The sequence below is a fragment of the Orbicella faveolata genome, unplaced genomic scaffold (assembly GCF_042242905.1).
Source record: "Orbicella faveolata isolate gen_17 unplaced genomic scaffold, um_ofav_v1 contig_1, whole genome shotgun sequence".
In the NCBI taxonomy this organism is placed as follows: domain Eukaryota; kingdom Metazoa; phylum Cnidaria; class Anthozoa; order Scleractinia; family Merulinidae; genus Orbicella; species Orbicella faveolata.
The window spans coordinates 38,487,950-38,514,751 of NW_028301536.1; the positions used below are offsets into that span (position 1 = coordinate 38,487,950).

General features: G+C 39.9%; 3 protein-coding genes across 7 annotated transcripts; 1 reads left to right on the top strand and 2 right to left on the bottom strand.

Annotated features, from left to right (window-relative positions):
* Positions 1-1,623: 1,623 nt before the first annotated feature.
* LOC110048211 (glycine amidinotransferase, mitochondrial-like) lies at positions 1,624-19,192 on the bottom strand. Of its 5 annotated transcripts, none has more exons than XM_089275611.1 (8): positions 19,112-19,192; positions 10,737-10,816; positions 6,727-6,919; positions 5,605-5,804; positions 5,027-5,248; positions 4,240-4,377; positions 2,719-3,051; positions 1,624-2,082 (listed from the first exon to the last, which is right to left on the bottom strand). In XM_089275611.1, exons 2-8 carry the CDS (start codon positions 10,797-10,799, stop codon positions 1,957-1,959), a joined length of 1,275 nt encoding a protein of 424 aa, XP_089131737.1. In that variant the 5' UTR covers positions 10,800-10,816; positions 19,112-19,192; the 3' UTR covers positions 1,624-1,956. The 5 variants fall into 5 exon arrangements, with proteins under 5 accessions (XP_089131737.1, XP_089131735.1, XP_089131734.1 ...); XM_089275609.1 differs by lacking the exon at positions 19,112-19,192 and adding an exon at positions 16,669-16,818; XM_089275608.1 differs by lacking the exon at positions 19,112-19,192 and adding an exon at positions 14,574-14,674.
* Positions 19,193-21,445: 2,253 nt separating this feature from the next.
* On the bottom strand, positions 21,446-23,857 carry LOC110062825 (uncharacterized). Its single transcript, XM_020769767.2, has 2 exons — positions 23,700-23,857; positions 21,446-21,964 (listed from the first exon to the last, which is right to left on the bottom strand). Exons 1-2 carry the CDS (start codon positions 23,764-23,766, stop codon positions 21,597-21,599), a joined length of 435 nt encoding a protein of 144 aa, XP_020625426.2. The 5' UTR covers positions 23,767-23,857; the 3' UTR covers positions 21,446-21,596.
* A 1,773-nt stretch (positions 23,858-25,630) lies between these two features.
* On the top strand, positions 25,631-26,647 carry LOC110062827 (uncharacterized). Its single transcript, XM_089275612.1, has 2 exons — positions 25,631-26,068; positions 26,310-26,647. Exons 1-2 carry the CDS (start codon positions 25,658-25,660, stop codon positions 26,499-26,501), a joined length of 603 nt encoding a protein of 200 aa, XP_089131738.1. The 5' UTR covers positions 25,631-25,657; the 3' UTR covers positions 26,502-26,647.
* Positions 26,648-26,802: the final 155 nt, after the last annotated feature.

Genomic DNA, 26,802 nt, shown 5'->3' on the forward strand with positions numbered 1-26,802 from the left:
ATCACTCCGCGAAGAATATACGTTTGTGAACTGACCTAAGACATGCGGTAGTGCAGCGGTTAGCTACACATTCATGCTTCATACAGGTACCTTGATTCTATTGGGCTGCTTTAATTATTATTCTTTTTATGCTTGTGTTTTGTCTGCTTTGTTGCACAGGCTCAGATGCATTATGCCGGATTATGCTGAAAAAAAATATGAAATTTAAATGACGCTGGTAGACCCTCTCCCCAGTATCCTCTCCTTTTCATATGGCGCCTCGCTCGCGCCTGATATGTACAGTATTTTTCATTCGAATGCAAACTGTTTTGGCTGCTCCACGCCATAGTATAGCAGTATAAGTAACCTTCGCTATGAAACTGATAAAGGTGCACTAGCCCGGTGGACGAACGACTACATTTTTGTAACGTAATGAATGGATCCGTTTTTAATGAAAAGATATTTTTGCCGAGTATCATAGCTTACGCCTGCTTACGAAATGTGTTTCCTAAGCTAGAGTTTTACGCTTGAGGTTACCAATGTAAGGTTACAAGCGACGGTTAACAAGCTAAGCCTGTAATAAGTCAATGTCCCCTATTCGACCTATTCGTGACTGGTACACAGTATTCCTAATGCCTTGATATCACTGACGCTCTCGACACTATTGTTTCGATCAAATTAGCTTCCGGAGTATATTATTATCGGGTGTTTTGTCGCGGTACCCAACAGTTTCTCAAAATCGATAGAAATCTATACCCGATGCTTAAACTACTGTGATCATCGATTTGGATTGATTAATTTGCTTAATCGATTGATTATTATCGACTTAAATCGAGTAATATCGATTTATCGATTAGGTTTCCGATGATCGATTTCGATCGATGCGTTACGTCCCGATTTATTTTGTCATTTTCTCTCAAAAACTTGACTCACAGTACGCCACCTGCTTTCCAACCCGCTACACTCTTATCGCTTTCAAATACGGAACGCCGCAAACAGAAGTGGTTTATGCACATCAAGCAAGTATATTTTGTGCTCTCGAAGCAAGAGGAACACATATCTTCCCGCTCTTCCCGTCATTTTGTTCCAAAAGATCAAAACAAGCTGTGTACGCATGACAAAAATGGGAAACATGCAGAACTCTGGGTAAAAATTAATTTATTTAATGTATTTGTAATGTATGCATTAGGTTCGGTACATGAAAAGTTCGACGTTTGAATCGGAGTCGCTCCGTAGTCGAACTGACCGACTGGCCATGTCGAACTTTATTCTCGGGTCGACCCAAACAACATGAGTCGACCTTAATTGATTCAAACGTCGATCTCGTCATGTAATTAATTGGGGCTATTAGGTTCGGCTCGTGAAAAGTTCGACGTTTGAACCGGGCCTAAGAATATCTTTTATACAAGAAATAACAACTATCATTTCTATCCAAAAGCGATATTAAAGCCTGTTACAGGTGTTTAGGTTAGTCGGAGAGTAACGAGAAATGAACAAGAATAAAAGAGGTGAGGGGTGGGGTGGCGGTGGAGCGATCACTCCTCCCGAGGTTTTCTGCGTTTCGTACTTGTTTTGAGCCTTATGGTAGTTCACTGTATTATAACAACAACACAAACGTCAATGGTAAATAGACAAAACAGGATCAACTTTTTCTGATCTGTTTTATTACTTTCCGTTATAACACTCTCATAAAACAACTAACTACAAGGTGTTTGGTCTCCTAGCTAACAAGCAACACCTAGCAATAAGTTCATAAAACGCATATAAATATTTTTTAAAAAAGGAATAATTTTACTCCTGGTCGATGTTGTTCAAAGGGTGCATAAAATCCGTCCTTTGAGGACCTCTTAGCAACCAGGAGGAGCCGATAAATTCACTGCAATCAGCGCAACATATGTATCTGAACACTTAAATAAGAATACTGGATTATGACAGCAATGTCAATTTTGTAAAATCCAGGAAATATGAAGAGTCAAACTAAAAATACGACTCCAAGGTTCCATGGCGCCTGACATCACAGGTCCAGCAGTGGAAACCTCCTCCGAGAGAATTGGCAAAGCGGATGGAAATTGGGATACACTTGATTCCAAGATTCTCGAACATCTAGTGAGAAAAAAATGCTGTGTTAAACAATTTCGTTCGAATCATTCCTCGAGTCTTCGTTCCTTACTGCAAGCTTGACTCAGCAAAAAGAAGCTCACTTGCCGACCGCTGGTCAAGGAAAACGAAGACTCTAGGTATAAGGTTGTCTTATCAAAAGAAGTTACCGTGTTGTACATCGTTTACTTTCGTTGATAACCGTTTGACAACTTCTTAAGGGGTTCCGTTTCTTTTTGTCTAAAAGATAGTCCCAGACTTCTGAGAGTGAGGCTGAGATGGTAATGATAAGATTTTCCATAGCATATTTGATCAAAAAGAATCCGACATCAGTAAATCACATTATGAAAATAATCAATCATTTTGTCGACTGCATGGCAACAGCTCACAGTACCACTTAAACCTTTTTCTGCAGCAAAAATACTTCCGGGTCAGGGAGGCGCAGTGTTTAAAGAAAGCTCAGACATTGCAAGACAACGTTGCGTGCCATAAGGATTTAGAACGAGCGTGAAATTTTCGAGCAGCTCGCGAGCTCTAACGCAAACTTAGGCTTTTGAAACAGAAGACTGTAATGAGTTAGAAAGCAGCAAGAGGAACCTTTTATCTATATCTCAGAAATAGTTTTTTCTTCATCAAAACTACCTTTTGAGTGGTTGTCTCGTTTTTATCGACCACGACTCTGGTTGGATCCAACATGAGAACATTCATGGACAGCCACTTGGACGACATCCATAATGGGTGTGTGTCCGGAATGAGAGGAGTAGGTGGCTTGACTACTGTCCAGCCAGCCTTGTGAAACATATCAATCTGATGACAAGGCCTGTCAGGATTGGACAGTACTAATCCTGGTCCAATGATGTTGAAAGTGGCGTCGATATGCATCGGGTTAGGATCATCAAAAGATAATTTATGGACACGATATCCGCGTTCACCAAGATGGCGGCTCATCCACTCAATACCAAGGTTGTTGGTGACCTGAAACGATAGGGGATTAAAAGTAAAATACGATCGTCATGAAAGACAAAAAAAATATTTCTGGAGTGTTGGGTTACTATCAGCCAGACAAGAACTGAAATACTACTTGCAACACGTCTCCTAACATTCTTGAGCAGTTTGAAACAAATTCCTGCTGACTGACTGACTGACTGATTGATTGATTCATTGCTGACTGATTGATTGACTAACTGACTGATTAATTGATCGCTGATTGACTGACTGACTGATGATTGATTGATTGATTGATTGATTGCTGCTTGATTGATTGCTGACTGACTGACTGACTGATTGATTGATTGATTGCTGACTGACTGATTGATTCATTGACTGATTGATTGATTGACTGCTGATTGATTGATTGTTTGATTGATTGCTGACTGATTGACTGAATGACTGACTGACTGATGGATTGATTGATTGATTAATTGATTGACTGATTGATTGACTGACTGACTGACTGACTTTCTGTCTGTCTGTCTGTCTGTCTGTCTGTCCATATCTACCGTTTGATGCTATTGCTGGTTTTCAGTGTCACGCAATTCAAAATAGATCAAAATAAAAATCAAAACCGGTCAATAGATACAGTCCAGAATCTGGGAAATGAAAGTAGGTAAATATGCGAAGACTCTCGCCAAAATTCTGGTCACAGCAATTTTTCTTATGCGAGATATGCGGAGAAATTTTTTACCCAAATTTATAGAGATTTGTATGGAGAAGCCATGCTGGTGCCCATCCGTATGGACACCAACATGGCGGCCGGAAACCAACAGAAACATCTGTCACTGAGTTTTGCTACAAAGACGTGAATTTATCCCTCGAGGAACTCTAAAACATTAAAATAATACTTTGTCTAAGACATGAACTGTTCAGATAGCCAAGTTCCCCGAAATAAGTCACTTTTTTAACCATCATGGCAGCTCGCTAGGCCATCTTGTGAATGCCGCGTCACGCAAAAGCTTAGAAATTCAAGCGTAGTGTATCACAAAACCAAGAACCCATTCGGAGCGAAAATTTTTATGAATATTAGTTTTCAGCTGCTCTTATACATCATTTAAGCAAAATCTCAGGAAGATAAATAGTTTTGGTGACGTCATGCGAAAACCAGCTATTGGTTATATACTCGATAAACAACCATTACCAAAAGTAGAAAATTGAAAACTAGAATACCTGACTCCTTTGGACGAATATATCTCGTCCGGCTCGAATGAAATCAGCGGCATCAAAGCATGGTTCAAATTCAGTGGTCACAAACTTTCCTTGGGCGGCCAACCTATGACGATCCTCAACAGTGCGTATTGGATAGTCCTGGAAATTCACGACAACATATTTATATTTCTTTCACATTCTTCAAGAGCGAGCAAAGTGAAAGCAAGTGAACTGCACAAACAAGTGATTTGAGATTAAAGTATATCTGATTGAGAATAGTCGATCATCTTTGGATCTTTCTCAATGACAAAAATATAATGAAATATCTCTATTTGTGTCTAGGCCTTAACTGGCGATGCATTAATTATAGCAACTATCCTGATGGGCGCGAGTTTTTGTTTGTCATAGACACTAATTTTACACAGCTGTGTTTTAACTGCAGCTAAATCAGACACAATCCTCTTTTCTACTATAAGTTTCGTGACGACAGATTTGGCTTACATTTATATATACCTGTTATTTTTTAAGGAAATATTGCAGGCGAACGTTAGACAACACGAGCAAGAACGTTTTGACATGACGAAATTCATTTTTCTCTCGTTTGCAAGTGCTAATGATTTAAAATTGAAGTTTGCGTTTTGCAAGGACTCTAGCAAAAGCAGACGTTTTTTAACGTTAGCCACGCAGCGCGCTAAGTAAAAATTCCCAAATCCCTAGCCCCGCCCTTGCTTTCGTTTAAAGATATCTTCATGACATTATGCGAACTTTACAAATTCTGGATGAAACACGACAAATTTATGCTCTTAACCTGATCATACAAGGCGTCACACATAAGAGGTTTGGGTGCAGTCGTCCATTTGGCACCTCCTTTGAAGTACTCCTTTAGAAGGGGCCTGTAGGCGCGGTATTCAAAGAAACGAGACCGCCATGCCATGGGCGCCTCAATGATTTCGTCACCGACCACAAGCAGGATGTCACGTGGCATGGCTGCATACAGCCCGCATGACTGAAAATCTGGAGTTTTGAAAACCTGTAAGGACCAGTTAAACAGATATTGATTGACAACGAAATGAGTATGAACTAAAGGCGGAAACATAAATTACAGCATAATTCGCAAAGCCGAGCTATCAAACTCAGTATACGTAAGGGCGCATCGTTCCATTGGTGGAGTTACCAAACTCCTTAGCTGCGCATCAGATTCCTGCACCTCGAGCAACTGTAAGCTCTTTTCGTGCTCTCCAAACTTGCACGCACACTAACAGCATCAATCAGCTGTCAAATGATGATCGCACCATACAAAACTACAAGATCATTTGAGAAAGAGTGGATTGGTGAAAGAAACACGGGATTTATCTGTTTTACTAAGCCTTTATTTCCTCTAATTACCTCTGAGAAGTTAATCACTTCAGGACGGCGCACTGTGACTCCTTCATGTCGCAAAATGTTACAGAATTCTTCAATCTCCACTTGCGCTTTCTTAAGGTGCTCTTTTGGAAAAGATTGGCCTCCAAACTGGCCGAAAAATGGCCAGTTTTTCTCATAGGTGTTTGCCTTGACTTCTACGGAAAACTGTGGTACAGTAGCCCCTGAAATAAATAAACAAAACTGTATGAATCGCCCAAAAGAACGATTGTTTATAAATAACTTTTGCCACACCTTAAAGATGCTAATGAATAACAAAAAATGCGCAGTCTTTCTTGCCCTTGTCAATGAAAAGTAAATGAGCAAACAGTTCCTCGATGTAAGGAATTATAAGAAATGGGCCGAATTACGACTTATTAATCGAGTTTGGTCGGTCTGTATGGGAGAATCTTGACTGAGGTCGTGAGTACAGACCGAACGCAGTGAGGTCTGTACACAAGACCGATTTTTATTATATGGCAAAAAAGAAAAATTTAATTCGTTTAATGTAACTGGTTTGTACTAGCCGGCATTTTGCTTGCGAACGGCGATGAGCTGAACTTAATTCTGCCAAAGTCTGCTCGTCATCTTTACTTTTCTTTTCTCATCAGGCTTTCTAGCACTTCCATAAATAAATATCGTCAGAAGAAAATAGTCCATAGTTTTGCATTTCAGTTTGCAACTTTTTCATTACAAAACATTACCGGACTAGATGCCGTTCTAGGTGGGAAAATCTAGACCGCTTTCAATATCGATTTCAGCCAATCAAATTCGTGAATTCGGTAGCTCCCAGTCCTTGTGATACAGCCATATAATAAATACCAAATGAATATTAATGGCCAAGGTTGGCGAGATTAGCGCATCTGTAGTCATTGAGAAAAAAAACATTTATAAACACGAAAGCAGAACTCTCACTAATAATAAGCCGTGTGTAAGTCGAGTCGAAAAGCTGTCGAAATAGATTTAGATAACCTACCGAGTTTAGCTTTGCTGAAAAGCGTTGAGTACTGTTTTAATTCTCCGTTACATTTGTATATAGTTTTGCGAGGAGGTTTATTTATAGGTATTTGCCTAGGCAAAATAGCGCGCAAATCTTAGAGAGTTCACCTTCAACACGTCCCACGATGACTTCTTCAAGAGGATCCCACTCGTTGTACGAACACACTGGTCTCTTCAGCTCCTCAGACTGGGATTTGTCCAAGTCATCATCAAAGTAGTTATTGGATGGATAACTCACTTGTTGCGTTCTGGCCCGTGTCTCCACTTTGCTTCTCATAAGCGTCGAACATGCTCGCCAAAGCTGCAAAACATTACCAAGTTCCTTGGGTGCTTAAGATTTGTTTATGAGCAAAATTTGTGCCTCCAAAAGATAACTACAGATGACGTACAAACATTTACACACCATAGCACAACGAAAAACTTCTTACACAAAATTTCACAAGAACGAAAACTTTGCTTGCGGTTGCTTTTTTTTTTTTTAATAAAAATACGACTTCCTACGTTTCGTCTAAAAACGGTTTTTAATAGCCGCCGTCCTCGATCGAATAAGTGCTGCTTCAAAATGACGAAAAAATTAATTAATAAACGTCACGGTGCTTTTTCGAGTAACAACGATAACATTGAAGATGTGAAGTTATGGTTCCATCAATTCCAAACGGGCATTTGCCTTTCTGTTCCATAACAAATACTTCACGGTGAGGTTAGGCTTACAGAAGTGTGCAAATGCCCCTCCTATAGGACACGTCAAAAGTACATTTGCTCTGAAATAATATGGACGTTTTTATTCCTAACAGATACGAGGTTGTTTTCATTAAGGACTTAACGAGTGCTTCCAAGCGAAACAATGAGTTTTGTCTCAACGAGACTACAATGGGCTGGTCTCATATGATCGGTACCACAACTGTGATCGCAGAAAAAAAGTTCAACTGTGGGGAGTGTTGCAATCATACAGAGCAACTCTTCAGCGACATTAGCGATTGCGACCATGAACGCTGAGGTGAACCGGAGTTCTATCCCGACTATCGAAGCTTCAGAGATTGTAGAGACCGTTGCAATGATAACAATACCACAATGCACTGCGTCGTTATTCGATCCAGGGGCCCGTTTCTCAAAAGCGCCGGAAACTTTTCGGGCCCGCAAAGCCATTTTTAGTTCACCGGTATTTAAAGACAGAGAGATGTATACGCCTGAAACTTCTTGTATGAAGAGAGCCTCTGTTTATATTAAGAATATGTGCATAAAACAGCTCTGAAGTCATAAGGTTTGAGATTTTGCTACGGCTTTTCGGGTGCGAAAACTTTTCGGGACCTTCGAGAAACGGGCTCCAGGGGTCCGTTTCTCGAAAGCCCTGGAAACTTTTCGGGCCCGTAAAGCCATGTTTAGTTCATCTGTATCTAAAAACGGCGAAGTATATACGCCTGAAACTTCTTGAATAAAACAGCTCTGGAATCGTAAGGTTCGAGATTTTGCTCTGGCTTTCCAGGCCCGAAAAGTTTCCGGGACTTTCGAGAAAAGGGCACCAGGCCCTTTTCGAATTCGCGGCGTACATATGAAAACTGGTCACCGCGAGAGACGTCCAGTAGGAAACGGCAAACAAATACTGTTTTGTAGGTCATCGTGAGACTCCATATGAAATTAGCATTTATAGCGTGTTACACAGCATGCTTGTTTCAGTGATTTTTATGTTGGGGTTGTTTTCCATTGTCTTAATAATAATAATAATAATATTTCTGACAATTCGTGTTCACCTGAAATTGTAGAAGCTTGTAGAACTTGTTTTGTTCCTTCACATCGTTATGTTAGAAAACTCTACGATATCTTGGTCAACAAATCATAATAAAATCGCGACCTCGGCGCTCGAGCGCGTGAGCAACGCAGAGCACGATCTTTAGCTCGAGCGAGGAACCAACAACGAGAAGTGAACGATTCTGAGAAAGTTTGACTAACAATAACACAAAGAAATAATAACCGATCCTATTCGAAAAATACAAACACTTCTTACATAGAGAATATTTACTTAGCCTGGTGAAACTAAAATCTGAAGTAGGTCTTAACTTATCTGACAATTAACGACTCAAAAAAGTTCATAAAGAATAGGAAGCCAAAGGAATTTCTAAATAGCTGATTATGACCGGAAAAGAACTCAGACTCGGCCCAAGAGCGAGTTTCGCAGTCAAGGATTTTGTCGTAGACGCTTGCCAAGAGATTTCACTTACCACATTTGAGGGATTTAGCCTCACAAGAAAGAGATCAGTCACCTTTCTAATTTTGTCACACATTTGTATGCAATTGTACCACCGCTACACTACCATATGAATATTTATCGTGCAGTTGTGCACAGCATGAAGTTATTGTTTTTAATATTCATGCAATCAACAATTTCTAGAATAAAGCGTATTGATATTGATAAAAATATGATAGAAAGTGATGAAAACCCCTCGCTGCTTAGAAACACAAACGCGCCAGATTTCTAAAAAGTCGATGGTCGTATAGGAAAATCGATTCAGATAACCCTGATCGTTTATACATAAAACAAAGATTCTGTCTGGTATCGATAAAATCTTTAAAATCGGCCTTTTTGCTTCTTGAGAAACCACAAAGAAATTGTTGATTGTGTTACAAACAGTGTACACCTGTCGTTCCTCCAAACACACTTCCATGCGGTTTTAAAATTGTACTGGGTGATAAAATTCTTTGTCGTCCTCTTAGTTTGACAAATACCCCGTCCCCGGCTAGGCAGAGCCTTAAGGGCCCCACTGTGGGGACTGACAACCCCTTCAAATGTCCGAAAAATACCCTAGGAGATGAAATCGACGTTCTCATTTCTATTGTAAATCTCAACAGGATCTATTCTAGAAGCAAAACCAAATGGACATATCTGAAATATGATGACTGTTAGGCCTAAATCTTCATTTTAACCTATTTTACTTCCTTCCACAACTTTTAGTTTGCGACATTTAGTGAGGATTTTAAAACATTCACTTCATTTAAAGGCTATTAAAATAAACGTCTGTCGAGAAAACACGGGAATAGTTGAGATGACCAATTGAAATTTTATGCAAGCCAGCAGTGTGTCTTGGCTATGAGATTAGCTTTGTATTGTAATGTTAAATGCTACCAATGAAGCTGTCCTCCTCGCTCCAAAACGATTTCTTTTGCTCTACATTCTTTTGACAAGATGTATTGTCTAAGTTCGCGGTTGGTCTCACTGTTTACAAAATAACATAGCCGTTTTCTTTTTCAAAACGCAGTATCTATATGACTTATACTGCCTTGAATGGTCTTTAATCAAGAAAAATTTTCACAGATTTTCTAAGGGAATCCCTATCGGCAACCATTTTTCGAGATTCTATTTTGGTTTAAAATCCCGAGCGATCCAAAAAATTAAGCTTAAACGTATTTTGATTCTGTGGCTGCGAAATTTTGTAGCTTGGCTTACCATAATAAAAATCGCAAGATTAAGCACAAAGCCAATCGCTTGACACTTCTAAACTGAGAGATGAAGAATTCTCAAGAGGCTGGTTTGAATGTCACTTCCCATCAATACATTTCTGTTAGACAGTTGTGACTGTTGGGCCTCCATTAGAACAAGCCATCAAAATGTCGACGGAACGTCTTATTCAAACCTCTCGTAATTCCAAAAGTTATTTTAATTTAACTAACGGATTTCCGGGCTTGAGCAGAACATACGTTTTCTATAAATGTATTTACTGTTCATAACTGAATGAATAAATAATATGTTCAGTCTGGGCCGTCAGCTGAAGTCACGGCATCTACTGAAGCTAGTTTATTATACGCTACACTTGACACGTTCAAAATCTTCTCGCTAATGTTCGACGTTTTTCAGCAAAAACTGTATAGAATATGGCCAATTGGGCATTTATTTGTGGTTATGGTTAACTCTGGAAAAAACTTCCAGAAATTAAACAAAGCCTTTTGAAATGGAGACATGAAAATAAGGTTACCGCAAAGAAATCGCGGGAATCGGTTTTGAAGGAATCTTCCCCCCAGAAACAACAGTTTTGGCATGTAGTTTGACATCAAAAGGTAGATTTCTTGACCATGAATGAAGTATTTGAACCAACTAGCTTTTTGGAGAGCAAAAAGTTGACACTTACCACTCCAAACCTAACAGCTTCACGACCACGGCAGCCACCTTTGACTATCCTCACATTTAACATGTTGTTTTCGGTTGGATCTAAAATCAGACAAAAATCTTGTTTAGCCTACATGTATGCTAATGTTGGCGACACTTGATTTTGTAAGTAACACCACGTTTGCATTACCTGTACCTTCTCATTCAGATTCGAGTGCCAAGGAAATCAAATTACCCAAAATTCCACAAACTTTTACAATTTTTTTTTCTCAACCACACTTGACGTCGTTTCTCATAAGTTCTTCTTCGCGTACGTCAGCAAGATGAGGAAAACGATTTCTATTGGTTGATGTCACGCTAAGAAATGCTGACGTGACAATCTCACTGGAAAGAGCGATGTAACGAAAGCTGGTTACGTCGCTAGAGCTTTTCTCTCTTTATTTCTCAATCCCCGTTACGAATCCCCATGACGGCATTTTCGTTTCAGTCGCGGAAACAAAACAGAAAGCCTCTAGGACCAGGGTAATCATGATTTGGATTCTTAACTACGAAAGGGACTTTTAAAGTTCTGTTAATTTTTACTCCAATAAAAATAATGGTGATGGTTGGTTTCACTGGTTTGAGACGGGCATCATTATTAGATGGCATCAACCAGAATCCCGTTCCTTTAAGATTTTGTTCATTTTTTGCTGCGTGAAACTCACGATGCAGCCATTGTAAACTTGCTTATAGCATTAATGGGGCTTTAGAATATAGCGGCTGTATACCCGTTATTGGACTTGGAGTTCAGTGAGCTGAGCATTATTATTTTTCATAGATGAACTAGCAATTTTTCTAGACTTCAAGGGTGTATTATTTTGGGAAAAAACCAGGAACACCATCTTCTATTTGGTACTAAATAATTCTGGATGTGATCAGTTTCCATTTTGTACCGGCCACAATCCCTTGCGTTCCATCTGTCCCTTTTCGTTCGAAGACACTTCGAACATGACGAATCTCGACAAACATGGATAGCCTTTCAAGACATTTGTCTTTGCCAAAGCACCTACATAATATTTGGAGGTGACAAGCGACAGCACCTATTACACTGAACAAGAATTTCCTTCGATAATGGCATCGAAACATTAAAGTTTGCTTACGTCTGGGTCTCACCAACAACACGGCAATGATTATTATTGGACGTCAGCAGTTACTTGGAGATCCTCGATCCGTAGCGAAATAAATGCAAACATGTAAAATTAGCTCTTAAATTACTTCCGCCTTACTTAGCGTTACTAGTAAATTTGTACGAGCTGTTTTATCTTCAAGCGCTACTATTCATTCGATTTAACAGAAATGAAACGAAAACTAAGACAGTAGGGACAAAAAGGTCAAAACTGGCAATGAAATAAATATTTGAAGTTTGCGTCAAAATGTTATGTTTTCGACGCCAGCTGATTTCGATTTGCCGAACGCTTCCATCAGTCATACTAAGACGTACAAAAAAAAGTACTTATCATATTGTGTGTGACTGTAAAGAATTGAAATGCAGGTTGGGCAATAAATACCTGTTTGTTATTTATTTTCCGGCTGTGCCAAATGCCCCTTTCTACTATCGAAACAAACCCAACTCATTTTAAAGTTATGGAAGGCTATGGAACGACTCCTTCGGAGTCCGGCTTCAGTCGAACTAACTTCGACGAGATGGAATATCTCAAATGACTCGGAATACATTTGCAATCGATAAGCGGTTACTAAATTTTTGCTGTGACTGAGCAATATGTCGATAAAAGCAAATTCAATCGCAAGATTGCCTGCCTTCAAAATGGTTTTTGTTGACGCGAAATCTTGAGCTATTATCACGAAGGAAACAACAAAAATTAATTACCACTGAAAGCAATTGTCTCCTATAGTAATTTCTTCGCGATCGTGTTCTGAGAGCTAACCGCGAACTCGGGTAAAAGATGGATTTTTTTCCTGCTGTATTTTGTTCTCTTTGGCTTGAACAGTCAAGCCACTCATCTTTTAATACATCAACGAACGCTGTTTTATTGAAAGTACGTTTCAGTAATTTATGCACTAATAAAAATCAGCCGATGCTCGCGACGAAGCCTGCCAATCTTATCGTGTTTTGCCGCACGGCACCTGTGCCTGAACAAACTGATTCAAAGGCTGCTCTTCTGTTGAGCGGCGTTTGAATTCAACCGGATATGTTTCCGTTTGATTCGACATCTAACTGGAAATCCAGTTCGAAATCAGGCTAACTCGAAAAATAGTTATCTTCAGAAATAGCTGTGAATAAGATAAACATATTTTACTCCTAGTCTATCTTAGCTAGAGAGAGAAGAAAAAGAATCACTTTTTTCGTCACATCCATGAGATCTATGAGACGAACCTTGGTTGATCGGATCTGCGCTGAGGTCACTTATCACTATAGCGATACCAGCGAAACGCAAGTTACCGTATGCCGTAAAATTCAAAGTGTGGACAGGCGGTGAATTTTGAACTACGTAAAATGCAGACATAAAAAATATATATACATATAGTATAGACCTAGCCAAGAAAGGAAAGCTAACAGCGAGCAAACCAGAGCAAAAGCTTACCGCAAGCAACCCAGAGTGAAAGTTAACCGCAAGCAAGCAGAAGTGAAAAGCTGACAACTGAACCGAAACAAACCGCTGTTCAATAAATACTAAATTACTTGTGTAAGCATCATTAAGGTGTCTCGCTTGGTCTCAGTCCTCTTTGCCGAGGGAATTTTCCAGAATGTATCATCAAAATCATACCCTCTCGACCACCTACACACTTAAAGACTTTTTTGATAGGGTCTTCTGATTCCCCGGGGAGTGGGCAGGCATAGGGCACATGTGCGCTCCGCCTTTGTGCATGTCTCAGCAAAGCAGCAATGACTGTCTTGCCTAAACAATTGAGAAGGGCATTTACTTCCCTATAGTTTTATGGGGGAAATTAGTTTCATCCGAAATTAGGCCCAGGCTTAATATACAGTCTGCTTTGTTTATGTGGGTTGTTAGAACATACCTAAGAGGAACTTTAAAATTCTTGCGTTGCGCGTCCGCTTTGTTTGAAACGACTGTTAGTGCGTAAACGTTGTATAACCATCCGAAGGTAACGGCTACCCGAAAGTGGCGGCCCCGTTTGCCTGCTTGTAGTAACCATTTACTTACAAGAGCTCCAGCTATGCCACGCGTCAAGGACGAGTTTTCGCCATTTAACGTCCACACTGGTACGATCGAAAAATGCGGCTTCATCACGCAAACACCACTCACTGTGTTTAACACTTATACGAAAAGGCTTCGTGTTTAAAGCGCGCCACTCCGTGACAAGTTAACATTTTCAATTAAGTTAAGTGTTTGCGCCTTAATAGTGTATCATGCGAAAATGCATCAACGAAACGCATCAATAAAAAACACATTAGAGTGAACGGTACCTGATTAATCACGTTAACGGTTCCTCGGAATTATTTACCGTGAAAACTGCATTCTACAGATTATCTACACGGTAAAAGAATCATAAGCAAGCGTGCATTTCACGGTTACTGAGCATTGGAAATTTTCCTACTGTCCGTGACGTGTTTTCCCGTTTTCATCTTCTGCTCATCTGAAGCAAATAAAGCTCAGCAAGAGATGAAAAGAATCCACAAACAGGTTGTGGTGTCTAATCCATGCGTAGAAGAAAATGGATTCTTCCTTAACGAAAACGACAAGATGACAGCCAGCCCAGCTTTTGAGACCAGTTGTTTGTATTATTTACCAATTGACCTTTCTCATCGAAAAAAAATGCACTGATACATCAACAATTACAAATACGACTGCCCCTTCTTCGAATTCCACTAAGAACAGAGTAAATGTTCGGCCCTTACCTTCAGTTTGTAAATTTAAGACGGAGTGAATCAGCCGGTCAGAACAAGACTGTTGCACAATGTGGTTGAACTAAGATTCCCGCTTTACAGGCGGTAATTTATGTATACTACTTACAAATTTATATGCATCCGGATCCTGCTAACGCTTAACGATGCGTGACCGGTCAGTCCGGCATAAAACCGGCTATACTCACGGTTTTAGACATCGGCCAACAGAAGTAAAACAGAGCTCACTATCTTGATATCATAAAACCAATACACAGGTATTTTCAGTCGGGTAGACCCAGAGACTAAAACGCACGAAAATGAAAATGAGTGACACACTAAAGGACGTCGTAACTTCGCTCATTTTCATCTCATTTAAGTCGGCATATGAAAGGATTCAATTAATAACCCAATAATCAAAGAAAAACTATTGTTTGTTTTGTCTTAGTCTTCAGTTCATGATCCATAAAGTTATGCAAGAGTTCGGTATGGGCACTTTATATCCTGCTCTCCTAATCGTATTATGCATATCTAATTACGAGAAAGGACTAAACATTTTGAGACAACTGATGACCCACGAATGATAGAGTAACCAAAAACTCAACACTGCAAAAATAAACAAGAACAGGTACATGTACATGCGCATGCATCTAGCGGAGTCGCAAGGTAAAAGAAATCTAATTAAATTGATTCTTTCTAAGGAAAAGAAAACAACAAACTTTCTATCCTGCATCAAAATTAAACGAATCAACCGTTTAATCTCGAGGGGGTGCCGCACGGCGGCCATGAAAATGAAGTAAATTTAGGGTACATTTTAAACATTTCTACTTTTGCACAGTCTTTACAAGTGACCGTATTTGTATGATTTGGTTGTTTATCTTGAGTCACAGTGCTGTAAAGCTTTTGTCGCACCCCAAACAAAGCTAACTCACTTATGCTAATAGCATCTTGTCTCAAGGTGTTCAAGATTAAATATTCAAACATTCAATTAGGTTCTGCTATACCACTATTGTTTCGAGATTTTTCGCACGAACAAGAGAGTAGGCTCGGTTTCCGCCGTTTCTGAGACAGTCCCATACGACTGAGCTGGCAAACACACACACAATTTACACCAACCATACCCTTGGCGACTCGCCGATCATTGAGCAAAATACAACTTGACAATGAGAAAGTGCTAATGCATAATATAGACACGTTGGAGGGTCATTAGAATCAGACGAATTTTTTTTGGTGGATTCTCGAATAATTCTCAGACATCAGTAAATTTGCTGCAGAAGATATGAAAAAATCCCCGTTAGTCATCAGCCATAAAAACTCAACATCGTCAACCTGTTGACTTCAGAAGCAGGATTAATTATTTTCGGATGATGTCATTTTCAAGATGTGGCTCATGATTAACATAAATTACCGTATAACTATCACCAACGAAAGAAAACTAAGATTATAAAATTGTTAGATCTAAAATTGCACAGTTAAGTTTGTTTATTTTTTATTATTGCAGGTAGAGCGTGCATGATTATGTACGACAAAATTTTTGTTAAGCGTGTTTACGTTAAAAATGCATTTATTGTTAACATCAAGTAAATAAGAGTACAGGATGAGGGCAGTGAAAATTTGGGAGTAAATCTGCCCGCAAATAATCAGACCAGGACTATGGCACATTGAGGTTCAATTGTGATTCCAGCTGAATCGAGGGCGGCTTATACAAACATGTCAATATCTACTACTCAGCATCTTGATAGAGCGAGCGATTCCTAACCGACTGATCGCGGGCAATATTCTATACTGGAGTCACGTATAAACAGGTGTTAGAAGGATACGTTCGCGCTGGACTGTCCTCTAAAGTACGACCAACTAAAGCAAAGCCGAGCTCAATCGGGGTCACGATATTTCTAAAACTGTGAAGAACAGACAAAACCAGATCGTTTGAGGACCCGTGGAAAAAAAACACTCATATTTATGTGAATGAAAGTGTATGAAACGTGAACATTCAATATTGCGAGATCGGACTGTTGTGTAAGGAACATTAATAAGGATCTGTTGACACTGTAGCCGGAGAAGATTAAGTGTGAGGTAAATTACAAGAAATCTTTCAAACGCCAATACTTACAAGGCGCAGTCCCTGCAGTCCGCTTTCTTCGCGAGTTTTCTTGTTATTTTTTTAGCAAACAAACGTCGCTCACGAGTGTACAGACACGATTGAATGCTCTGTTTAGTCTCTTGTGCTGACCCTAACTCATTAATATGGAAACGAGCGAGTGCAAACTTCTCCCTTATGCATAGTTGGACTTTTTGTGCGGGACGTGAGATGTGGGCGGGGCGGGGGCGGCACCCACATTATTGCAGGTTGTTTACTTTGTATCTTTATGATATTGAATACTGCTTAATGTATATTCACTTAAATTAAAAATCAGTCCTTGTACCTAGTAAATCCCATGAAAAGATCTTGATAGAGAATATTTCTGAGCAATTTTTACTTGCGAAGTTCGACGATAAAAGTGGTACAGAGTACACAATGATAGCCTGCGGACACAGACGTATTTCCGGCTGTCGCTTGTCTCCGCCGAAAATAACGTCTGCGAACCCGAGCCAGGAAACGATTTCTGTGACGTAGGAATTTTAAGCAAGTCACAGTTTAGCTCAAGTAGCCCCAGAACTATTGCGCGAGGTATTCGCTGCGAGGAGCACTCGAGTTTCATTCTATCATGGAATCTGATTGGCCAAGGAGAAACAAAAGTCATTACGTCAGAGAAATCGTTTCCTGGCTCGGGTTCGCAGACGTTATTTTCGGCGGAGACAAGCGACAGCCGGAAATACGTTTGCGTTCGCAGGCTAACACAATGACAGCTTTCACATTTCTGATCATTATCTCTTATCATTTGCATCTTAACAAGTTATATATCTTGAAAAGGTTGACCATTAACCCCAAACATCTTAAAGTGATACTATGACGAAAATTGCATCTTTCCTATCACAGCCATTTTAAAACATAAACAAGTAGCCTGTGTCAGAGGAAAAATGCTGTTTACTATATTCAAATATCTCTTTTCGTTCCAGAGATATTCCAGTTTTTAAAATATGCAAATTGGCCCAGTGATGACGCCATATACTCAACCAAATTTTGATCAAATGTGATGAAAAAAGATATCTCAGCCAATTTGTATCAGAAATGTTTGATTCTTTGCAGTACGATTCTACTAAATGTGCTCCACAATATGAGCTTAACATTTTGGTTACCATGGCAACATTCTGGGTTCCAGACCAATGGTCTGCGCTGCAATTTGACCAAGATAGCTCTATTTATATACTTGATTTAAAATTGGGTTGAGTATATGACGTCATCAGTCATCTCATTTGCATATTTTACACAATTTTCAAACTTAAATATCTCCAGAACTTATGCAGATATTTGCAAACGGTCAACGGCGTTTTTATTCTTTCACGGAATTCTATGCGATACACCTAAAAAGTCAAGGGGGAAAAATTTGATCATAGTACCACTAGAAGTGCTGGAGGAATGCAACTCGATCTGGCCTGATCTGACCCGTATCCGATACACTGAGATATTGAGAATACTTTGCGAATTATACCTGTTCGCTTTTTCTCGCAAATTTCTCTTGCAATGTCAGTTTTTAGTCGGCTCACTGTCATCGTTTGATTCTTCTGATGCTATAGTCAGGTTTCCTTGATTTCAATTTTTATTGAACCGAAAAGGTTTCCTGAAACAGCTTTTCATGCGTGCTAGAATATTAAAATTGCAAGAATGTTTACGCGAATCTGTATTTAAACTAACCTTTTAAGCTTAAATCTGTTGTTAGCTGCTCAAGCCTATTTTACTGATCTTATTCGCCTCATTGATTTCCTAGCCATAAATGAAGTCTTTGATTTACTATAGTCCTCACCATCAGTATTATGGCGTGGATTGTAAATGAGCACTTGAAAACTGTTTTGCTATAAGCTTATGTGTACCTGTTTTCATGTTAGGCAGCAATGTATATTAAATTTCGACTTTCAGGAACCAGCACACGTAGAGCCGAACGTGTATTGACTATATTTACAAGAAAAACCGGGAAACTACTTTTCAGGAAACAGCTACACGACAGTTGCCAATGGATGGAAATTGCTTTTATTAACGTTTTGAAACGGACAGTGTTTTCTCCGAGCCTCATTGGTTTCCAACACAGGAAAATTTGATTGCACCATGCAAAATTCCGTTTTTATACAATCCTAAATTGCAAAAGGAATGGAACGAAATGTGTGAGCCAATGTTCATCGACAAATTAAATGTAAACGAAAAAAACTTTGTTCCCAGGACGCTAGTTGAGGAAAAAAAAACAAAAATAAAATAATGGAAAAAGGTAAACAAACAAAGTCGACCCACAACACGAACTGCACGACCTAGCTCAAGGCCCAGTTTAGTCAAACTCAGCGAGCACAGTTTGTATATATTTAATTGGTGAAAATCAAGCAATAAGCCAATAAACACAAAACAAAGTACTACAGAAAAGGCTATTAATATTCCACAAAAGTATATACTGAAACAGAAAACTTACATATCTTCCTTTCTCAGCTCCGGGTTTCAAAGAACTGATGCTGTTTCAAACAAAGGGGCTGCCAGCATGGATGTTGCAAGAACGGTCCTGATTTGGAAACCAGCGCGTGTCGCGTGGAGAGTGTCTAAATCATCTTTCGCCAGGGGCCTCATTATCAATCAATCTATTAACAGTCCCCTTTATTTTTTATAATACATTTCTCGCTGTTCTTATTATTCAACTCGTCTCCTTCCATTCGACTTTAGAGCAGTCAGAGCAACACTCGGCAATAAAACATGCAGAAGATTTAGAAAAGTCTTGACAATTATGGTAGAGTCTATGGCTGAAATCTGGCTGATTTCTTGCTGTCAGTTTTATGCGAAGGCTGTCACGAAAGAAGACCTAATATGGTCATAGCCAAAGGCTGTCACGTGGTTTTTTAAAGGAAAGTATCGAATGATCAGCGTAAATATCAAAATAATAATTAATAACTAGTTGTACCTATCGGTAAGTGCCAACGAGTGAATTGAGTTAGTAAACAAGAGTCGATAGTATAACAGGTGTTAAAATCAATTTCTTTTGGTTAATGTTTCAAATTAGTGCTGTAATTGAACACAACATTGTTTATTTTTCAACTCAGTGAGTGAACAAAACGCTAAACACTTAATTTTTTTGTATTTTTAAAAATCATACTTGTTACACTTCCAGTATAACAGGTGTTAAAATCAATTTCTTTTCCCTCGTTGGGCGATTATTTTGGAAAGTACTTAAGTAATTTGCCTACCATTCTGCTTTTTGAGGCGTATACATCTTGGATTTGTTGTGATTGAATCATACAATTGTTAAAGCTGAACAAGACCCGAGTTGTTTTCTGGAATGAATTCGAGTGTTGTTTATTTGATTCAGAGTAACGCTCAGGATTTGTTCGCCATCCGTTCGACCAATTATTTCGGTAAGTAGTTTGTCTGACATTCTGCTTTTCGCTGTGGCTACATGTCCGGCAGCCGGACAGGTTTTTTAAAATACTCTGTGTCCGGCCTTGAGACTTAATTTTTTTTTAAAAAAAGTAAAACAACGTAAAAAGAACTTTCTGACAGGCGACCCCACGAGGAATCGAACCCGGGTCACGGGCATGCAAGCGATACCCATTACCACTGCGCCACGGCAACCGGCCGGCAGCCTTCCGAATTCGGAATTCCGAATTCGAATTCCCCCACCCCCCTCTTTCGTTTTTTGGCTCTCGCCCCATTTTTCGCGCGGGCAAAACACCGAAATTCCCGTTGCTCGGTCTTTCTTTACTCCCAAACCCCACGGAAACGCTTGCTACGCAGGCTACCAACGCACATAAATTGCAAAATGACCCGTGTACTATATCAAGTTCCATACTTGCGCCCCGAAACACGCGTGGCCACATCACGTGTTTCGGGGTGCAAGGAGACAAAGTTCCGCCGCAGAGTCTGAGTTCGGGGGAAGAGCGCGGGCTCTTTTCCCGAACAGCGGCTGGTAATCGAGCCTATGTCAAGATTGGTGTCTCGAAAAGCAAAAGAATAAACGTGGCTGGACAAGGCCAGCCTAAACATTTAAACATTCAACCGCATGGCCAGTGCCATGCTTAAAAAAGACGCCGAACTTTTCATGAGCCGAACTTAATTCGAATTTGGACCGACCCAAATTATCAAAAGTACGCCTGTTGATTCAGATGTCGAACTTAATTCACCGAACTTAATTTAGTTTGAGCCAAAACACATCGAAACATCAGCGGTTTTCAGGGAAGGTGTATGCACACCTGTATGCATTAGGTTCGGCACATGAAAAGTTTGACGTCTGAATCAAAGCCGTTCCAAAGCCGAAATTCCCGGCTGAGCTAGGCGGGAAGAACGGCTGAGCCGTTCCAAATTTAAATAGCCGTTCTTAACTGATTTAGACGCCGAACTTCTCATGTACTTAATTCAACGTATTAGGTTCGGCTCACGAAAAGTTCGGCGTCTGTACTGGGCCTTATTGGCCAAGAGCCGCAGGGGTATCCTGAGGACGGAGATAGTTCAGTAGAGCACAGACAGTACTGACTGTACAGACAAGAGTGCGACAGTGAAAGGTCAATTTTAAAGTTTTCATCTTAACCGTGGAGCTCGAAATAAGCGGGGTTGATTTTAGGCCAAGAGAAACAAAACTGATTCGAAACAGTGTGCATTTTAAAAACAGCCGATAGTAAATGACTGTAGAAAGTTATATAGTTATATCCAAGGAAAATTAGTTGAGTTCGAACTGGGTACGAATCTAAGTAGTCTAAACAAATGCACACAAAGGGTAACTACAAGAACTAGATCTTAGAAGTTCGTCAGCAAGCAACAACAGTAAGCACATAACGACGCGTTCTTTATTTGCTGACAACAGTTACACAAAAATTCTTGGCAGTTCAGGAGATTTCTCCTTATTGGGAGCAGTGGACTAAACATGTACATCACGTGATTTATGGCGCCTTTAGCTAAGCGTGACAAAGTAAGCTTTAAAGTACTCTCATTAGAGTGAAAATAACGCAAGGAAGTAACAGCAAGAGGCTTGGCACCGACGTGACACTTAAAGAGACAAGTGTACTACAAAGATCGCCTTGACAACAAGCGATGCTACACTCAGCTTTGTAGCCTGCCTGTTTCATCTGCTCGCACACTTTCAGCGCTTCTGTGGCATCGTCGCACATCTTCTTGGTTGCGCAGCCGTAGGAATAGCTTTTGAACGAGAAGTAGTCTGACATAACTTCAGTAGAGATTTTGGCACAGCTGTTAGCTACTTCTGGGCATGTTAGTTTCGTGCTGGTCTTGCTGCAATCTGCCATTGATGAAGAGCTCAGGCATTGGTAACATCTTAATCCGCTGACTGAAACAAGAGAGAAACACAAGAAGAATAAACATACACATAGTCTAAATGAAAAGCCGAATAGTGGTGCCAAGGGACTTGCTTGTTTCTAGGAATCAGGAGGCTGCATCTTTGAGTCAATGACTAAAGCTTTTAAAATGTAGCCAAATTTAACAGACGTGTTTATCCGGAGAAAAGGGCGGTTCATGATTCACATTCGCGCAACGGCTGGAGTATTAATGAAATCAAATTTAGCCCATAGACAAGTTTAACTTCCTTTTAAAACTTCTGTCGTAGCAACACAACAAATTTTTCGTAGTGCTTTGTGCACGTTTTACAACTAAGCAAATCAGGTCATCTTATTTATTTGATACCTTACTGTATTTTTAATCATATCTTTAACAAAATTCCCGATTCTGGCCGGTACAACTTTCGGATACCTTACATAATTGGACACCTAATCTATTTGCGCGTCAGTTGCGTGACTCATCAATTCCTTTTGATTGCTGTTTGTAAAACTGATGACACATAAACCAAATTTGTCGTTCCAAAGAGGTTCTTTAGACTTCTTAGCTTGACCTCGACTTGTTAGATAAACGATTAATTAGAAATTAAACCTCAAGAGTTGCAGAGCGTAATCGTGCATGTCCATAATTTCAAATTACTCGCTCGATTAACCCCTTAATTATATTCTACTACGTTTGGTTACTAAGGAAATTGAGGGTGACACCACACTTCAATATCGCATCTTTGACCACTTTTGGTGTTGCCATGACAACGATGTCACTTGACGTCATTTAAATCTAACAATGTTTACTGATGCTTCACTGGTTTACACCGAACGTTTTCCATCGGCACGATATAGGGTTAGTCAGTGAAAATGCCAAAAAAGGCATTCACCAGCATAGTCGAAAGGTGAGTTTTCCTCCATCCGGCCATTTCCTTAATAAAGAAATAACGAAGCCTGAAAAAATGTATTATGCTGGCAATAAACACCGCTCTCTGACAAATTTTGATAACAAAAGATCTAGAGAAATCTAGAAAAACAGAGTCAAGGTTCAGTGTTTTCTACAGTCCTCATCAAATTTCCGGAGTTTTAAGCGGCAGTATAACATATGGTTCTGGCTTCTTTACATGCTTTACGACATAGGAAACAACAAAATACCGTTATTATGTTATGTAATCTTGTAAAACATAGCTTTTTGGCCAATCAGAGCTCGTGCACAACCCAATTAGTATTATAATTTATTATGTGTCATACAATGACTAAGAATGTTTGTTTTTGTTTTGTTTGACTTTAGGAAAACGCTTCCATCCGTGAAAAACACACAGACACTTTTAGCTAGTAAATCAAACTGTCAGTGAAATGATCTCACGGCTTAATGTCCTTAAATGGTAGCTGCAGTTAACTCTGTAGCCTCAGGAAATGAACATCCTGGGGCTCAGTGCTTATATTGACCAACGTAATGACTGTGGTTTCGACACTCTTGCTCTCCACAATGTTCAGAAAACTAGCTACATTCCGAGATTATCGCTGTAGTTAGCGGGCGACTTGTGCTTTTCTGTCCTTGTTTGCCGTGCAAGTAGTCCATTTGTATTATCCAGCATATTTTCTGCTGATGTGTTGGTTTCAGCGTCTAAATTGGAGTGACTGTGATGTAATAATGTCTTAAGCTCGAATCTACTGACTCAGTACTGAGTGACATCAATACAGTGTATTAATGAAGAACCAGACATACACTTAAGTTAGACTTGCCTGTCAACGGGAGAAACACAGCCACAAACAGGAGTAAGATCTGATTAGTAGCCTCAAAGACCATCATGAACGATTACAGTGAAGTTTGTTCATCAAATCTGCAGCTTGTTTGCTGAGTCACTCGAAGATGTCACGCAAGATCGGGCAATGGACAACATTGGCTACACGGAGCTCCTTAAAAGGAGGTGAGTCCTAACCCATTTGCCCATTTAAGACCAACCCCGGCCGTGGAGGACCCTTTGCACTGACTCATCACTTCTCATTCAAAGGATGATAATTGGTATCCAAATATCAAACTAATAAAGGAGTAACATGACTCACCAAGTATTCCTATCCTAATATGATTCATGATAGAATAAATTTGGCCGGGGATGCGCAAAAAACCTACAGTTTTTTTCTCTCAAAATCGAGAAAAATAATTGACATCTCAGGATACCGTTAAAAAGAAACTTTTTGCAAATGAAAGGCAAGCAGAACCGCAGAAAAAGAAAGACTGAGAGAACACGCCCGGAAAAACGAAAGGAAGGAAGAAAGTGCCAAACTATTTGCCTCAAAGTGAGTACTGGACTATGTAAAAAAGGGCGAGCAGGTTTACCAAACCTGATAACGGAGTAAAGTAGATTCCAATTCGCTCTGTATAATTCACACTAAAAGCAAACAATAGTAAAGTCAGCCTGCGCTGCTGAGAGCAACAATTCCGTTGGGGTTTTGGGGGACAGGTTATCCTAAGGGTCGGGGGCAACCCTGAGGGTATCTTCTCTCAGACTAGAGATATATAAAAGGGAAGGGATTTCATGAACTGAAGTATAGAAAAGGGTAAGGAAAACTGCCATTTAGGTATTTCGAATATAATATCTTGATGCCTAACGGCTAAAGCTATTACTTTGTAAAGAACCTGTGGGCTGGTGAAACAGTTATCTGCTTATTAACGGGCTTGAAGTTAACTGCCGTAGCAAGTGAGCTGACGTTTCGAGCTGCAAACTGCTGACGAAGAACTAACGCTTCACAAACTCCCTTTGGATGTTAATTTCCGTTTATTGACTGTTGGTCAAATGCCTGTTAAGCACCTAACGCATGTAATTTCGGTAACTCGAGCTAAAAGTTAGTGTAGAAAAAGGATGCAGTGTGTCTAGAGTAGGTATATCAAATGGCAGCACAGTCTGTATGGAAGGTATGGCATCTATATATGTGGGCTACTGACCAAGCGTGAGGTCAAGATGGCTAGATATTAGCCTGGTTCTTTTCTTTGCGTGTTTATGAAGCGAGACGGAGTCGAAGTCCATAAACACGCAAAGAAATAACTGGGCCAATATCCAGCCGTCTTGATCGAATAAGCTTAGCCGATTAAGAATTCTCTTAATTTTATTCGATCGTGGAATGCGAACACGCGGATAGAATCGCGAGAGAACTGGACGCAGGGGGTTGGACTGAGAAAAATCTCTATTCTTCGATTGGCTTCTATGTTGCCCGTCCGGGTAGTCAATCACAGTGCAGGGTTTGGTTTATTTTAGCAAGCCAAGACTACAGGTTTGGCCTTCGGCGGCCTAGACCCAACCTGCTGCAAAGGAGGAGTCCAAGCCAAGGAAGGCTTAAACGAATATCTGAAGACTAAAATGACTGAAAAAAAGTGAGGGAAAGACAGAACTTTTAGCGACGAATGAAATCTTCCGAAATCTCCCCGAGAAGATTGTGTAATGAGCCAAGAACATCTGCGTAGGAGGCTATACTTGCAGAGCTTGACCGATCTCCCTTCGCAGACCTAACAAAATTCCTTGCATGTACCAGTACTTGCTTGGAACAATTAAAAGAACGAGAATAAGTGTAAAGGTGCGATAGACAAAGCTTTCAGACTGCAGTGCTTTCAGTAAGATTTGAAGTAGGTGTCTCCCTTTTGTTAGCACCTGCCGGAGCTGATAAAAGGGGCCAAAGGCCCCTGTCCTCTAGGGAGGTATGGGGGCATGTCTCCGCCCCCCCGAAAATTTTTTGAAATCGGGAAGCTCGGAAACATGATTTCCGGTGATTTGAGGCAAAATATTAACACCCAAGCATTCATTATTTTTATCAGAAAAAAGTATTCTACTGCAGAGTTCAATGCAATTTTATTATTCAATGCAATATTATTTTCACGTGTGTATATACTACTGAGAAGTTACATACTGAAGTCAAGACCTTTTAAAAGCCAGTCATTCGTGATATACAAGACTTGGCTTGATGTTAACTTCTTACACCAGATTAATACCTTACCCGATGGCGTCCGTGAGCTTTTTGAAGTAGAACTAGAAGCAGACAGAAACGACAGCATGGACTGCTCCCGCTTCGTTGTGGAACTGTCGATGCATGAAAACGAGGCCTGCTTCTTAAAACACAAGGTACATCATGTAATCTGCGCTGGAGTGTGACCTTTAGTGACGATGATGTTTACGACAATGTTACGTTTAATACGCAAATGAAAATCGACTACTTGTGGCTTTTAAAGCAGTAAAATCACAGGGTAGTGTATAAATTAACTATTTGGTTGGGTTTTTTTTTAAACATTTTTATTAGCTTTCCAAAAATAACTTACCATTTAATAGGGTGAATGAATAGTTCCTTTTTATTTGACTCCATAAGCACGTTAATGCAGGAAAACAGCTGGCGATTCGCGAGAGTACCCGCCGGAGCTCCGGCAGGAGCCGGGTCTTACTGAAAGCGATGTTTCAGACTATGAAATCAAATGCAGGAAGTGTAACACCGTCTATGGCGGATATACATCAAGGAAAGCATACATCAGAGGGAAGAACACAGCAAGTCAATAAGCAATGAGGAGTGATCCGCCTTGAAGAAAACATTGTAAGGAAAAACATAACAATGAAATACAGAAATGTTAATGTTACTAGTTTTTACTAAAATGCTGTGCTAAGGCAAATATCAGGTGTTAGGAAAGCACACTAATCATGCTAATGAACGCTAAGAATGCAACTATCGCCACATTCCACGTGAGGCAGTCACATATGATGACGCCCATTCACTAAGATAGGATACCAGAGTGACTTAATGAAATCAGAGAACACATTAGTTGTTTCAATTGTTTTCAGCATTTAAAAATTTCTCAGAAGACAATCAA

Bases quoted from the DNA above. Each gene is read 5' to 3' on its own strand.
- LOC110048211 (XM_089275611.1), bottom strand. From the start codon at position 10,799: ATGTTAAATGTGAGGATAGTCAAAGGTGGCTGCCGTGGTCGTGAAGCT. The intron at 5,249-5,604 runs GTAATTAGAGGA...TGGTCCTTACAG, and splicing joins AAGTGATTAACTTCTCAGAG to GTTTTCAAAACTCCAGATTT. The intron at 3,052-4,239 runs GTATTCTAGTTT...CTATCGTTTCAG, and splicing joins TATTCGTCCAAAGGAGTCAG to GTCACCAACAACCTTGGTAT.
- LOC110062825 (XM_020769767.2), bottom strand. From the start codon at position 23,766: ATGATGGTCTTTGAGGCTACTAATCAGATCTTACTCCTGTTTGTGGCT. The intron at 21,965-23,699 runs GCAAGTCTAACT...CTCTTGTTTCAG, and splicing joins TGTGTTTCTCCCGTTGACAG to TCAGCGGATTAAGATGTTAC.
- LOC110062827 (XM_089275612.1), top strand. From the start codon at position 25,658: ATGTCTCCGCCCCCCCGAAAATTTTTTGAAATCGGGAAGCTCGGAAAC. The intron at 26,069-26,309 runs GTACATCATGTA...TGACTCCATAAG, and splicing joins CCTGCTTCTTAAAACACAAG to CACGTTAATGCAGGAAAACA.